This window comes from Podarcis vaucheri (assembly GCF_965113315.1).
Source record: "Podarcis vaucheri genome assembly, chromosome: 3".
Classification (NCBI taxonomy): domain Eukaryota; kingdom Metazoa; phylum Chordata; class Lepidosauria; order Squamata; family Lacertidae; genus Podarcis; species Podarcis vaucheri.
In genome coordinates this window covers 95,709,811-95,726,142 of record NC_138761.1, presented here as the reverse complement: position 1 = coordinate 95,726,142, position 16,332 = coordinate 95,709,811, and the positions used below count along the sequence as shown (strand labels likewise).

At 38.6% G+C, this 16,332-nt stretch overlaps 1 protein-coding gene across 6 annotated transcripts in view; it reads right to left on the bottom strand.

Moving 5' to 3' along the window:
• The window catches only part of ROCK2 (Rho associated coiled-coil containing protein kinase 2), a 69,078-nt gene that overhangs the window by 35,368 nt on the left and 17,378 nt on the right, over nucleotides 1-16,332 (bottom strand). For 5 of the 6 annotated variants that reach the window (XM_082218227.1, XM_082218229.1, XM_082218228.1 and 2 more), the window contains exons 2-5: nucleotides 13,589-13,670; nucleotides 12,066-12,166; nucleotides 6,822-6,959; nucleotides 4,552-4,812 (exon numbers count right to left, since the gene is read on the bottom strand). In XM_082218227.1, coding sequence (XP_082074353.1) covers nucleotides 4,552-4,812; nucleotides 6,822-6,959; nucleotides 12,066-12,166; nucleotides 13,589-13,670 — 582 coding nt within the window. The remainder of the gene's footprint in view (nucleotides 1-4,551; nucleotides 4,813-6,821; nucleotides 6,960-12,065; nucleotides 12,167-13,588; nucleotides 13,671-16,332) is intronic. The other variant, XM_082218232.1, reaches the window with a different exon arrangement.

Below are 16,332 nucleotides of genomic sequence, written 5' to 3'. Positions count from 1 at the left end.
AACTATGAAGCAGGCTCAATGTAAGGGTGTATGAGTGAAATCAAGGGTTTCAAAGGTTTGCTGACCAATAACACAATGTAAGAGCAAATATGCAGTAGTCAAAATTTGTTTTTGAACTGCAGTAACCACTAGAGGTGCTGTTTTTTATTCTTTTAGCAGACGGATCATTTTGGGCAAGAAAATAAATGTATTTAAGATGTCAGTGATAAAGGCATACTAATAAGTAACATGTAGTTACAAAAATAATAGACACTAAAAGGAATGCTTTATGGGGAACATCCCATCAAAAGTATTGTATTTACACAGCTGTGATGCTTCCCTGTTGTTCAAGAAAACTACACATGATCTGGAGGTGCTCCAGATTCTTACTAGCAGGGTGTCCAATTCTATGCAAAATAAAGTAATTGAATAGGCTGAATTGCTACATCAATTGCATCTTTAGAAGTCATCAATAATGGGATTACAAAATTGGCATGCCACAGTTAACTATGTGTAATTAAGTTTCTTTTCCATTTTTAAGCCAAGCAAAACAAAATTTGAACACTCCAGACACAGATTCAGAGAAAGAGGTGTGATGCTGTAGTGCAGACAAAGGGTTTGGTGTGTCTCCATCAAGGTTGTGAGTCTACCCAGTTAACAGATTGTTCACAGATTTTGTACTATAAGAAATGCGAAGTAAGCTAGTTTTTGCACCATTAGAAGAAAAATGATGCCTGGAGGCATAGGCCATCTAATGTTTAACCCACTTTTACCAAGATAGTTGGTAAATAGTTCTTTTATTTAAGTATCATGTTGGTTATCATCAAGATTTACCAAAGCAACCATCTTATGCATATATTATTGACATTTATTGCTATAATGTCATTTATTGCTATAATGTCATTAAAGAGATATGAGGCTTGAATTATTACACTGAAACAATGGAATAAAGGAACCATCATGTAGTTATGGTTCTCAGAAAAGCCCAGAATATGCCACATGACACACTTATATTGCTAGTGCTGAGCAGGGGTGGCTCAGGAAACTGATTCAATAGGAGGCTGCCTGAAAAGCATATATAAACCACTCTGAGCAATTCTACAGAAGAACAGGGCATAGGTCTAATTAAGCAGATGCTGGATGCCCATCTGTTTTGGGTGCTTTTGATGAGTTTCCTGCATAGCAAAGGGTTGGACTAGATGACCCTTGGGGTCCCTTCCAACGCTACAGTTCTGTGATTCTATAACTTTCCACATAGCAAGAACAGTAGTAAAACTCAAAAATTTCAGGGGTGGGAGCAAGACCCACACAGCATCACAAATACTGGTACTGGCATAATCCACAAATCCAAGTAGACAGTGATTGTTTGCTTTTCCATCTGCATCAGTACCTCATCCCACAATAAGCCAAAATGTCAACTGTATTTTAGATAGACATCAGGAATTTTCACAGAACTTTGTTGACTGCGTGTGGACTGCTAAAGTGCATTAGTAAATAAAAAATATCTTGTTTGCATGTTAAGAAATCTGTTATGTCTATTAGCTTTATCCATACTTAAAAAATATTTATTTGGTGCATTCATCATAAAAGCATTGCCCTAGTCCACATCCACATTTTTAGAACTGGCTCAAATTTTGCAAATGCAGTTTTGTCAGATTTTTCTCCCCTACTAGCCTTTTGTCTGATTAAAGACACAGCAGAATAGCATGAAATAAATAGAATATATTTTGATATTTATTCCAAATTAGAATCAATGGGAATACACTGGAATAAAAGTGTAAGTGCTTACAAATTAAATGGTGAAAATGTTTTATTTCAAATAAGTATGCTCGATTTATTTGATCTTAAATTTTAAAGTAAGTCATCTGAAGACCACTAGAGGATGCTATGGGTTTGATTATTAAGCAGTAAATACATGGAAGTTATTGTGCTCATTAGGAAGCAAACATTAACACAAGAGATAGACACGGAACTCAGGTGCTATCTCGGTTGCTCAGTTTTGTACATGTTTGATATTGAGTTCACACCCACCCTAATAGGCACACTTATTTAGAAGTTAGGTTCCACTATAAAAAAGCTCATTTCCAAATCAAGCACTTAAAATTCAATTGTAACCTGACTCCATACAGCAAGAATAATAAAGCGTGTTCTCCTTCATGGAGAGCACGTGTTGCGGTGGGGGCCGCCAGGACACTCCAAAGTTGGGGGCGGGCTAACTGATCGTTGGCCACTGATGCGACTGGGGCTTCCCTTGTTGTTGGGATGAAATTAATGTTGCCATTTATTGATTGACAGCCAGAAATGCTAAAACTCCTTGCACGAGGCTAGGGCTGGAAGGGTTGTAGTTGTGAGTGGTTGGCGGCGAGCTTGAGTGCTCGGTGGCGGTTAAGCATTGGTTTATGGTTTGGTTGGTTGAGGGGCATGGATTGGCTGTGCCTGCCCCTCTAATGCTGCTGCTGCAAGGGATTCCGTTAAAGGAATTGGGGGCTAACTATTGCTTGTCCACTCTGTCAAGGGGGCTCGGGCCATAGCAATGAGCTCCTGGTTGCATTTGGGGTGAGGGCAGATTCCCTGCTCCGCGTAACCCCCAAGTGTATTTCCCCATTCTGACTTTCGCATTGTGCGGAATGTCAGTCTGTCCCCCATGGTGGGGGCAGATAGTCGCAACCAATGCCTAAGCAACCACTCACAAATTTGTATTTTAATAAAGTTGTGGCGAAAATTATGCCAAAAACCTTAAACAAAAAATTCTGTGTGATGTGTGAGTTATTGGGGTGGACCTGGGGACCTCGACACGCAAAATATTTTCCATTTCACTAGATAAACAGATCACTCTGCTGAAATGTTTTCCATTTCTTTTACCAGCAACAGTTTTAATCCATTCATGGTCACTATTAAAGCACTAATAGTTAATGAATGAAAATTTATTTCAAAGTAGTTAGCAGGCCTTTAATTGTAAGCATTACTGAACCTGTAACCCATGAAGTAGAGCAAACTGTAGAGAGGCACAAGATCACTACTTTCTACTCCATTCTATGTGGTGCTGTAGAACTTGAAGAGTGTTTTTTCCTGCACTGACCTGTTCATCTACTTAGATCAGAAAATTAGTCCCTCCTAATGGTTCCAGCACTGGTTGATACACAAGGAGTGCCTTGGGAAGAACCTACTGAATGGTGGCTCCACATATTTGCAACTCTCCTCCCACTGAGGTGCATCCTGTCATTTCATTCCATTCTTTTAGATGACAGCTAAAGAACCAGCTCTTCTGCCAACTTTTTGGATGTAGATGGGGTGGGTTTTGATTAATCTCCCCTGCTTTACTGTGGTCTTAGGATGTTGCTGCTGTTGTAATTTTAATTTGGTATAATTTTTATTATAAGCTTGTTTTCTTTATTTATGTGCACCCCCTGTGATGTAGCCAAATAAATATGCTTCCTTGCAGCCTCTCCATGTGGCTACCCCTAACTATGTTCTATTAAGGAGATGTCTTGTTCATACATTTAAAAACCACCAATTCACAAAGATTAGCAAAGCAGCCAGGGAAAGAAAAAAAGAAAAGCTGAAGCAGCAATTGTTTGCAAAGAGGGCAGGCAAGCAAAACAAGAGATTGCTGCTTCTAAAACGGGGTGGGTGGGAAAAAGGAGTGCCTATTATGAAAAAGCATCCTATTCTCCTTTCTATACAACTCACCCGTAGAAGGAAGAATTCCCTGTGTGTAGTATGTATCATAACTGTGATGGTAAAGAGCTGCACATTGTGAGAGTTTCTAATGCACAGTTATTCAGAAATTTATATACCACTTAACACCATTGTTTCTAAAAAGTGCTCAATGAGATTACAAAAGTGATACCAGAGATAAAATCTGTTAAAATTAACAGTGTATGTGAATACAACTGGTTGTTCAAATAATCAACTGAAACATTTTAATTTGTTGACAGTGCTAAACAGAAGTTGATCCAATAATGAATATGTGCCATGATTGAAAGGACAGCACAGTGGAGCTTGGGAGGCTTCTTCCACACCTCACAACAGTCTCTCTTCCCACCTGACAAGCCACTTCTGAAAAGCCATGACCTATGTAAGATAACCTGTTGGAAAGATAGGTGCCACATCCACATAATCCCTTACATTTCCCTAAGCCAGTCTCTGGGCCTGTCATCAGACAGCCTTCTATTTTGTAATTAATGTTCCCTAAGGTATTATGAAAACTATCAGCAAATGGTAAAGCAAGAGGTCTTTCCTCACAAAGAGTCATTTATAATTTTCTTGCCTTTCTTAAAAAGAGATGGAGGTTTAGACCTGGAGTTCAAACCTGAAAAATAAAACCATATTCTGAACGTGCACACCAACATGCCTTCTTTCTCAATCTTCAAGGTAGATACTACTGAGAGATAGTAGCTTGGCTGAGGTTACCTTGTGAGTTGACAGCAAAGATTAAGAACTAAACAGGAGACTCGGCACAAATTATCTTAGCCACAGCACCATGCTGTGTCTGTGTCTATGGCACAGTTAAAATTGCCTCGATATAGTGCATATTATTTTAGAAGCACACATAATGAACCACATACTTACTTCATCCATTTTCATACAAGTACCAAAATCTGCAAGCTTCAGGTGTCCATATTTATCCAAAAGCATGTTGTCAGGTTTCACGTCTCTATGTATCAAGCCCATGGAATGAATTGCATCAAGAGCAAGGACGACTTCAGCAGTGTAAAATTTGGCCCACTTCTCAGGCACATCGTAATTGCTCATGAGGTTGACAAGATCTCCACCTGGCATGTATTCCATGACCATGTAAAGGTATCGGTCATCTTGAAAGGCACTAAAAAGCTGCACCCAGAAAGATGGACAGATATAAAGACTTCACAAAACCGGGCAACTTGCCACAATCTGTTGAATTCCAGTGAATTTATGGCAACTAGAGCAGCTTTTCCCCCTGCCTTTTAAGAATAGTCTTGGTATGATACAATAATTGTAGCAGATCTTTAAGGAGTTCCAGAATAATTCAGTTTACCCATCATGTCGCTGATGAAACACATCTCTTATGGCTCACCAAACATTTCAAGAGAAAGTCAAGTACAGTACTGTTGAGAAACAAGTAAGTCTCCTTCCTCTGACAAGGCAGCATCAGAACTGACATCTATTCACAGGCACATTAGGAAAGGGCCAGCACCATACTTGCAACTCTTTGGTTCACATACAAGGTTTTCTTTTCCACAAGCCCAATTCCCATCCTCCTCCTCCTTCACTTCCATTTCCCACTGCCTCCACTACGTTGGTAGCTACAACAGCAAATCCATACAGCAGGAGGGAGAATGCAAGCAATAGTATTCCCTCCAGTTTACCTTCTGACTGCCTCCAATAGTGTAATAATACAAAATGTATGATTGGACAAATATGTTTCTCTAACTCCAAAAACAATCAGAGGTAATTTAGGGAGTTGCGGCCTTTGGGTACACTACCTGCTGATAAAACCCTACAGTAAAAGATGTGCAAAGTACACCCACTATTGGAGAGTGTAGGAAGCTTTGCAAGCTCTCCATGCAACTTATATGGCAAGTGGTGATTAAAATCACAAAGACACTTCAATCCTTATAATAAGCAAAACTGTAACATCACTGAGACTTGATTGTAGTTTACATGCTTTGTTTTGACAATAAACAAGAGAAGCTTCATATGATAGTCTGCCAGTTGTACTATGACTCATTACAAAGGCTTATTTTTTTAAATTACACTTCCTAATAATATACAGTGGTACCTTGGAAGTCAAATGGAATCCGTTCTGGAAGTCCGTTCGACTTCCAAAACGTTCGGAAACCAAGGCGCAGCTTCCAAAGCTCCTGCAGCCAATCGGAAGCAGCGGAAGCAGCACCGGCCGTTCAGGTTTCCGGATTTGCGGCATTTGGGAGCCAAGGTACGACTGTATACCATTTAGTTAGCCTCAAGTGAAGAGAAAGCAGAACACATTTCCATGGCAGTAACAAGATCACTGAGGCTCAAGCACCTGGGCAGAGCCTTCTTTTGCCCAGCAAAAAGTTGCTAATGCCAGTAAATGAATTATATTCCTGAAACCACAACTTTTCTGTGTAGTAGCCTGTTGATACCAATGGGTGCTTTACTTCCCCAGAGAAAACTGTTAAATGGTACTCTTCCTGCACACCCGCTGAAGGTCAATGGTACATACACTGTTGTAACAAAAATTGCCCCTCCCAGATTAAATTTATACCTTCTAACAACTTCACATCTTAACTACAAGCCAATTTAATATATTCCTGTCAGCTTCTACACAACGAAAACACATATAAGCAATTTTACACTGTGCTGCACATATGACAGAATTAAACTTTCTGATGGGAGGGTGAACCATTTTCAACGCAACATAATTTGTTTGAACATCAGATTGAACACTGATAGTAGCAGGTATGTTTAAAATCAAAATCAAGTACAGGTTGCGAATGTGATCCATGCGGGATGCACATTCGCAACCTGCAGCATCTGTGCACGTGTGGGTCGCAATTTGGTGCTTCTGCACATGTGCGAGCGCCAAAACCCGGAAGTAACCCGTTCCGGTACTTCTGGGTTCAGCACGGTACGCAACCTGAAAACGCGTAACTTGAAGCGTCTGTAACCCGAGGTACCACTGTAATTAAATCTTAAAGAGCCTCGCATTAGCAGTTAATCTTTAAGATGGAGAAAAGATTAAAGTTCTTAAGATTCTAAACTACAAATCCAAAATGTGAAATCAACATAAAGGACACAACACTACCAATTTAAAACCTCAATGCTTATTTAAACGTCACCTCAAACTACCACAGAATTTTAATCACAAAAAACCTTACCTGAACTACCCATGGACTGTTGGCAAAGGCCATTATATCTCTCTCCTCCCAGAAAAAGGCTGAATCTGATCTTTTGAGCATTTCAAATTTACTAAGAAGTTTCATTGCATAAGCCTTCTGAGTTACTTTATGGCGAACCTGTTGATCAAAGAAAAAGAAGTTACTTACTTTATCAAGACCTTACAGGATTTAAATGAAATCCTTTGTATTTTTGTCTGTGTGACTTGGTATCCATGATATAGAAATCTGAATCCACTTTGATCAATAATAAAAATCAGAGTATAGCTATTTCTACTTCTTTGACCATTTATTTCATATATGAGTTGCACTAAGCAGCATACAAAAATTTAAAAACAACTATCAGCAATATATTCTGGCTGCATTTGCACCCTGGTTACCATAATGTGCTCAAGCAGGAAAGAGCCACAGTGAGCCACACAGGATGAAGGGAGTCAAAAGCTTTCTGCAAAGATCAAATCCATTATATTTATTTTAAAATGCTAAAACTCATCTCTTTGCACTGTAACCATGGCAGCTCATATTATATAGGACTGCAATTTTCTGATTTACCATGGCTGCTTTTTAAAAATAGAGGTCTCTGCCTTACAATCCTTTGCTAAGGCAATTTTAAGTTGTAAGTGGCATTAAGACATTGGGATGAATGCTATCTGCCCTGGTGACTTGAGACAGGGGTCATTCCCAGCTTTACTTGGAGATGTGGGGGATTTTCTGCACGGAAAGCAGATGCTCTGTCACTGAGCTATGGTCCTTCCCCTTGCCCTGGTGACTTGCCACCTCCTTTTGACAAAGGCAAGTAGTAAGAGGAAGTTTTGAAAAAGACCTCAAACTCACTGCCCAAAAATTAATGGCTCTCTCTCTCTCCAACCTTTTCTGCTAGTGAAAAATGATGTAAGGGTTATTAGTTTATCCATTAGTTCTTCATACTCCTCTTTGCTTGGCTTGCTGTAGGCTTTATGTTTGTTAAAGACTTTTTATTCGTTTATTAATTTCAGCAAAAATGTTCCTTTTAAAGGGATTTTTTTCCCTTGCCTTTTACAGCCTCCTTGTTTTTAAGACCCTTTGAACTTTTCCACACCTTTTCTCATGCATGATATAAATGAAATACATTACAAAGAAAGTTCGCAGTGACATTTGCTGAGAATTGTATGGGATTGCAATCTAATCATGTAGAACCAACATAGATACTAGGTGAAGCTCTCTTTTGTACTGTGGAAAACCATAACTGGTCCCTTGAGATGAGCTGATTAAATAAAAACCCTGAAGTAGTTTCCATTCACATGCATCATCCAATATTCAGTCGCTTGATTAAGTAGTTGATTGATTCATCAATAACACTCTATGCAAAAAGGAAATGACATTAATTCATTTCATGAAAGCAGCCTAGTTGACTGTGATAGCATTTTTAAGGTATTACAAGGCAAGCGGCCAAGAGTGTGAATAATGTTTGTTAAGTGCTTTGAACAACTGAAATGCCGCTATCTGGTGATGATAATTATGATTTATTAAACTCTCCTAAGAAGCAAACTTATACTGGGAGGAAGTCCCATTGAAAACAAACAGGATTATGCTGTTAATATCCACTAGTGCTTTATGCACTATTAATGGAATTTTCAATTCATGCAACATGTTAAAACAACACTTCATTTTTAAGTGAAAGGGCAAATTTTTTACAAAACACATTTGAGATGTTAACTGGTTCTAGAGTGCCTATTCTGCTGTACCATTAAGTATTGTACTTAAACAAGTTAAAAGCTCTTGCTCAAATGGGATAGAAGAACCAGCTTTTTTAAAAGCTTGTTCTCCCCTTCCAACAACCCATCCTGTTCCATGCCAGATCACTCCTATAAAATTAATTACAAAGTCACCTCAAATGGAAATAATGGTTAATTGCTTACTGATTCCTACCCCCACACATACAAACAAGTAATACAGAACTTCAAAGTTGCACAATGCTATGAAGATGCTATAAGAGCCACAAATCCCTACAGATCATCTCCACATCTCCACTATCACTCCTGGAATATTCACAGTGACAACTATATTAATATCGTTGCAAAGTGTCAAGAAATTAGATTAATTGCTTAACTGGTTGGCATTAGGCAAGCCACTGTATTTCAGCTAAATCTACCTAAGTGGGTGATTGTGCTAAAAATGCCACTTTGCACCTGTTTGGAAGAAGGCAGGATATGAAAATAACTTTTCTCATAGGGGATAATCAATTTTCAATGTTTTTCATTTATTTCCCACTCCCTTCCGATTGCAATTAAACCAAATTGGTGTTTGATGACACTAGCACAAGAGTGGGGAAGCTTGTTGTTCCAGTGGACGAAATAGTTATCTGTCCCCACCCTATTGGCCAACTCTTGACAGATGAGGACAACCCACCTGTCAATTACCTGATCTCATTATTATGTCACATGAGGAACGGTTGGTTGTTCCACCTAACTGTGAAAGTCCCAAGCACCTGACAGCCAACTAGTTACCAGGCACTTGGGAATTGTAGCACTGAGCAAGGGGCTTTGCTTGCCCCATTACTAGTGACTAGTAAATTCTAATTATTGTAGAGAATTGTTATTGTGAACACATTCAGAATAAATATTCTAGATGGGTGGCAACTAAGAATTGTTCCTCAGTCGCAGCTTAAGCAGCCTTGTATATTGGAAAAGACAAACTGTTAAATATCTTACAAAAGACATCCACTGAGAAATATACTATAGATAAGAGATTGTTTTAAGTTTATCAACATTAGACATATATGGATTAAAGTATATTATAACCTACCCAGGAAAGCACCAATACCTTTGCAATTTGTTTGTTTAACCTTCTCCTGAAGGCGTATTTCCTCATTTGTTTACTTGCAGAGAGGCATTGCTCAGCTACAGCATTGTACAACTGTATAAACAAGGTATTATAACCATGTACACTGCACAGAAGAAGGAGAAAAGATCTGCACTACAGAAGTTGATGTGTGAGTAACTGGGCAAACTTGCTCAATTTACATTTTACATTTACATCACCACGTTTTTGAAGACTTTGGTTTATTTTGGAAAGGTTATCAAGTAAAAAGAAGAACAGAGGCACAGTCTTGCATGGTCAGTGGTCTGCTAGCAGGGCAGTGGAAGTACTTGCAACAAATATATTGGCAGTTCTTAGCAAGGAGGAGGAATATGCAAGAGTAACACACATGTTCACTTCTTTAAACTGTTTCAATTTCAATTAACTTGTTTCTTAGTAAACACTTTTGAGATTATACAAAGAACCTTCACTGCATGGTTTTCAAGAAAATGTTTGACTTTCCCCTGACATGACTAGTCGGATGTTAACTTTGAATATTCAACAGAGAGGCATACCCAGACAACAGTGAAATAAAAATGCTATTTTTTTGAACCAGTTAAAAAGGCTTTTTTAAGATTTTCCTGCTACACTAATGGAACAATTGGTGAAACAAAATGTGGGGAGAATCACAAAATTGCATGGGTATCAGTGAGCAGCTTTTGCCACGTACAGGACAATCCTGTGCATGCCTACTGAGAAGAAAGACTCACTGAGTTAAATGGGACATTCCCATGCTTGTACTGTTCAATAATTGTCCCACACCAGCTAGTGCCCATATGCAGGAGTTCATTTCCTAGCCTCCTTTTGAAAATGCTACTTTGCCTAACATGCTCTTGGCTGCAACAACCCTGTATACAAGGAAAAGGTACTCATGTAGCCAACTTGTGAAGATGCCAGCATACATTTGCTGATTTGGAAGCACTGCTGGATTGAGAGGGTGATCTGGGGAAAGACATCTTGCAGATGTACATTAGTTAGGTCTTAATGTAAGTCAAAATTTTAAGTAGTACTCAAGATTAATGGTGACACACCAAGTATACACAGGGTCACTTAATACTGTTTATATTATTAAGGCTACAACTTTCAGATGATTAGTTAGACTGACTGAGACTGTGGGAAGCTCTTAGTTTATTATTATTCTCCATGAAGTTAAAACAAACAAGCTATTACAACTAAGTAAATGCCCAGGAATGGGTGGGGGTTTACCCCCTACTATCAAGAGACAATGACATATCATTTAACTAATATCTGGGATTGGATTAGATTGTCTGGTCTTGGGTGGGTGGGTGTGGGTGTGGGTGTGGGTGTGTATCGCACTTCATGCTTTTGAAAAGAACATTCTCCACTTCCTTGGGGAATTATATATATGTATCCAAATATCATGGTTTCATATCAAAGAAGACCAACATTTAAGAAAAATCCAGTTGTCCAGGCAACCCACCAACCCAAACTGGGTAAAATGTAAGAGAATATGAAGGAGAGCAACATTTCCATGATGCAATGATAATGAACCAATTTGTAAGAGAGAGAGCTTGGGGGACCTGACTCCTTAGGCTAAAGAAAGGGATGCATAATTGCAATGTTTTTATACTGTAAGCCCATAACTTACTTTGTGGTTATGTTCCATGGATCATGCCTAGAACCAAAAACACATACTCAAAATTCACTAGGTTCAATGGCGGATGGGACTGCCAACGTCATTTTCCCTGGAACCCCACCGCCTTTCTAATTTGTATTTATTTATTGCCACACACATAAAGTTGAATGTGCACAAGTTAAATGCATGTAACTTGAAGGGGCATTAAGACTTATGAACAAGCAATAGTTGTTCAAGTTGATAGCATACACCCCTAAACTTTATATTGGCTACACCTTGGTTGCCCTTGGATAGAAAGGAACTGAGTGAAATAGAAGCGCTTTTACTATCGCTGTCCAGTGAAATTATTAGTGAGTAAATTGTGGAATTTTTTGCTGAATATCTTTTAAATATTAATTCCTGGTAACATATATGATATTGAAATAAATAATTCAAATAAAATAAAATAAAGTAGTTAATGATTCAACTCCCTCATCATGTCCATACAGTTAGGCAGCGGGGATAGCGCTTTGAGCCACCAATAAACAGGATGCAAAAGCCTTGTCATTTGATCACTGGAAATCCAACCACCATGCAAACAGAAGGGGTGTGGGGGAGAGAATCTCGGGAAGCCAGAATCTGCACAAAGAATCATCTTGTATACTATATGACACCTGTAGTTGAACAAAACATATTCTTAAATGGTGTATTCAATAAATATAAAGGCGATTGAGCCTAACTATACCAGGTATTTCAAACAAGTTAAATTTGTACGCAAATTCAAAGGTCTTATAAGGACTGTAAATTCTTACCAGCTGTACTTCACCAAATGCACCTCTTCCAATCACTTTAACAACATCGTAATCTTCTGCTTTCATTTGAAGACCACGGATATTTTCCACAACTTTCTCATCTAACAATTTTAAAGAAAGCATTACAGTGCACACCAACAGTTTATACAAATACAATCAGTTATGTGTTTTGAAAAAGCTTAACATTTTGACAAAAGGTTCTGTCCATTTTAAGCCTTTCGTACAGAATAATTACAGGATTCTAGTCAGCTAACTTTTACTTAGAGCAGACCCACTGAAATTGATGAACCTAAGTTAATCATAGTTATTAACCTCCAGAACAATTTTCAGAGGGCACTGGGGGCTGCCAGGGACAATGGCAATCAGCCACCCCCCATCCACAAACAGACACTGTCCACCAGATAATCAAGCGGATATCATCCTCTCTCTCCTCCCCTCTGTCTAAATGAAATAGGAAGTATCTGCATGGGCTGTATCCAGTGCTGCAGTCTCATTTGCACAACATACTTCTGTATGCCCAACAGAGTTCTTCCTTCTCCTCTGCCACCTGCAGCCTCTTGCATGCCCTCAAAATTTGCTCCAGAGGGTTGGAAAGCACTCTAGAGCAGATGGAGGGCACAAGGGGGAGGAAAGGGAAGGGAAGTCCAGTTGAGCAAGTGGCAATCCAGTTGCTCAGTGTTGGATACAACCTAGATGATATCTAACTAAAATATAAAACTGTTAAGAATGTCATGACACTGCAGGTTGTGTGGCCACAGACTGATGGTACTAGAAATTTATTGGGTGGCCGACTGGGCAGCAGAGTCCAATAAGGGAGAGAGCAGGAGGCCAGGTGACAGAGGTCAGCACTGGAGAGGCTGGCAGAGGCCACAATGACTGGCAAGAGTTTGGCAGAGTGGGCAGTGCAGCCAGCAAGAGAGTGGTGGGGTGGAAGACTTGCAAAGCACAACCGCTCTCTGAACCAGCATCTACCCCCTCTTTAAGCATTGCTGGAGAGATGTTAAGGGGGGGGGGTGGCAGGCACCATTTCAGAGAGCAGTTTGGCTGGAATCTCCCCTGCTGTTGCTGCCACCAGTGCTGCCGTTTTTCAGAAGTGGCAATGGTGGCAGAGTTGGGCTGGGGAGAGAAACAAAACAGAGAGAAAGTTTTCAACACTTCTGAGCACTTCCTGAATGAGAAACATGAGGTGGGGGCATTTGATGGCACGCTCCCACCCTATCAACTGAAGGGCACACCTTTCTCAAGGCTTTCAAAAACTTCAAAAGTCCTGCTCCTATATGTGCAGGAAGAGGAGAGGGAGAGTACAGTGAATCTAAGACTCAGTGCACCTCATTCATGTTTGTGTGGGTTATACTAAACTATAATTTGGTAAATTGAAGTTGGCAGATTGTATTGTCAAATATGGTTAACAGCACAACTCCTTTTTCAAAATTTTAATATAGCTTGGGCAGACAGGTGAATAAAAAACAGTTTCACCTGACATTAAAAAACAATGACAAGTATTGTATATAAGGGAAACTTACATCTGTTTAAGAAGTTGTCTATGTTCTTGTTCTTCCTCAATGCTGGGTAATCCAAATCAAGAACTAAGGAATTCAAACTATCCTATAAAAAAACACACACATACACATATATAAGGTTAATTGTAATTATATTTTAGAGTAGTTATCCTTTTCCACTCCACACTTACTTGAACAGATACAGCATCATGGAATGTCAAGTACATACTACAAATAGACCTGAATAAATTATACATAAATTCTTGCAGCATCTACATTGCAAATATAACCTCCTTGGGGCAAAGACATCTCACACTCTTCAAAAGCAGACCAGGATATGTAATAATAACTCCTAATTTTACAAGTAATTTAAAAACAAAACTGCAAAGCCAGACAGAGAATGGAAAAGTGAACATAAAATTAAATAATCTTTGGATCAATTTGTAATATTCCTAACAGGACTACACCAGATTAAGCATACGTTGAAACACCATCTAAGTGGAAGAACCACTCTGGCAAAATTGAAACAGGGATGGCATGTTCTTTTGTTTTTCAGTATTGCTAACTGATGACCTCTGAATTGGGAGAGATGGCTGATCTTTATATTTGAATACGATAAATATTTATCTTTACAAGGTAGGTATCAAAATTCCCTATAGATGAGCTGAATTGGAGTAATAAACACTTTACACCCTACTTCTGACCATACAGAAATTGCAGAATTCTGTATTAGGTGCAGCTGTCAATAAAAGGCAGCCCTGCCTGCAACCTAGTGTAGAAGCCTAGATGTGAAGCTGCCAACACATAGACAACAACTGAAAAGTCTGATATACGGTTGACTCAGGTCTCACAATGCAATTCATAATGTAACACACACATTTAACATGAGGTGACTAAACGGAGCCTTCACATAAAAGGAGCAACATGGTTCTGAGTAAAAGTTACTGGGAACACGACATGAGAATAAAAAAGACAGAGGAACAGTAAAGTGACTATAAGCTCCTCTCTGGGGTCCCACACATTTGCTTGTTCTCTCTATTATGTCATACTTAAATTCTATTTAAATAAATACTGCCATAAATATTGCACACATGTGTTAACATTATTTTTTTAAAAATCCAATGTTAACTATTGATGTGATATTCTTGTCTTCTGTTGTACAGGGGGAAATCAGGGCTTGAAAAATTGAATTATTTCAGATGTAGGTCCCAAAAGTTTTGAGTAAATATATACGGTATATTGGCCTCATTTCAAAACATTTGAGGAGCATGGCTTTAGCCTTATAACGGTTGCTGAGGAATCTCCAACTAAACACACCCACATCTCAATCCTAAATGTGTTTATTTAAAGGTCACAGATTTAAGCGGGCAATTAGCAAGCAAAGGTTTTTAAGATTACTCCCTGCTTCTGTACTATAGATATAAACCCTGATGAATGTTTGGGGGGGTCAAGAGATGATGTAGTACAGCAGGCCATCTATACTAAAGATAAGTAATCCAGGAAATGACATATCCTCTGTCTAGGCCTCATAGATAAAAAAAAAAAACACTTCAAACAGGAAGTATGTTATTATAGTGATTTCACTGTTCACTTCCGGTCTTCCCTTTTTGTCAAAGTTTGAAGTCAACCAAACTAAAAATAGCATTATCTAACAAAACACACTCAAGGCAAAAGCAAGTGCAGCACAATTATATGTACAAATGTGCATTCATAATAGTTTTATTTTTTTCAACAATTTCTGAACTAGAGTGTACTACTTCTTACTACGGTTGTACTTCTCTCTGGATTTGGAAGGGACATTTTCCAGGCTGATACATTAATGGAAGCCAGTTGCACCAATTTAGTTGTCTTCACTATTGACATAACAAAACAGGTGGATGACCTAGCATAGCCATCAAGGCATCCTCAGCAAAAGTCCATCAAGTTACTCAGAAAGCTCAGCTAGAAGTCAGCCAGAAGTCTTGAACCAGCTTTCTAGCAAGCTCTCTCAGGATGTAAGTAAAGAATAATAATATGGAAGCATTACTGATCTCTGGCATGTTGTGAATTTTACAAATATGCTATTAATTAGTAAGTTTATGAAAAATGTGAATTTTGGGTTAAATGGGATGTGACAAGAGATCTGAAATCTCAATCAGTCAATTAAAAATGTTAATATCCAAATATTTCATTTAGAGAATAATCATTTCAGAACCTGATCTCTTAGAGACAGAAAAGCTAGAAGTTTTAAACCATATTTTAATATTTTTGTTTATAGCAAATTGAACTCTAGTCAAGTTCTTTTTTAAAAATCAGATTCTTATAAAAGAACTAAGTTACTAATGAAGACTCAAACTTTGCATGTAAGCAGAAATAGTTTCCAACTTTTCATTTTTCTTCATTTGTCACTTCCCACACAGTTCATCTGCTGCTTTTTTCTTCTCACAGTCAAGAAGCGTATCACAAAATCTTCTATTTCTGTTGTGGCACTGTAGTCACGAAGGCTCAATTATCTAATGTAATATGTTCTGAGCAGATGCCAATATTCACTTATGGATTCTTCAGCTGGTTTTAGTTTTGAGTTAGCTTACAAGTCAGAAATTGAGGAAAGGAATAAATCCCAAAAGAAAACCACCACCAGTATCCTGAAGTTAAGAATTCGGTAAATTCAACAACATAGATAATAGAAATTCATTATGCTGTTTATGGAGAGTTTGGGCTCCCAGATATTTATTAAGTCTCAAGAGATAACACAAACATCACTCTACTCCCCCCGCTGTCAAGGCACA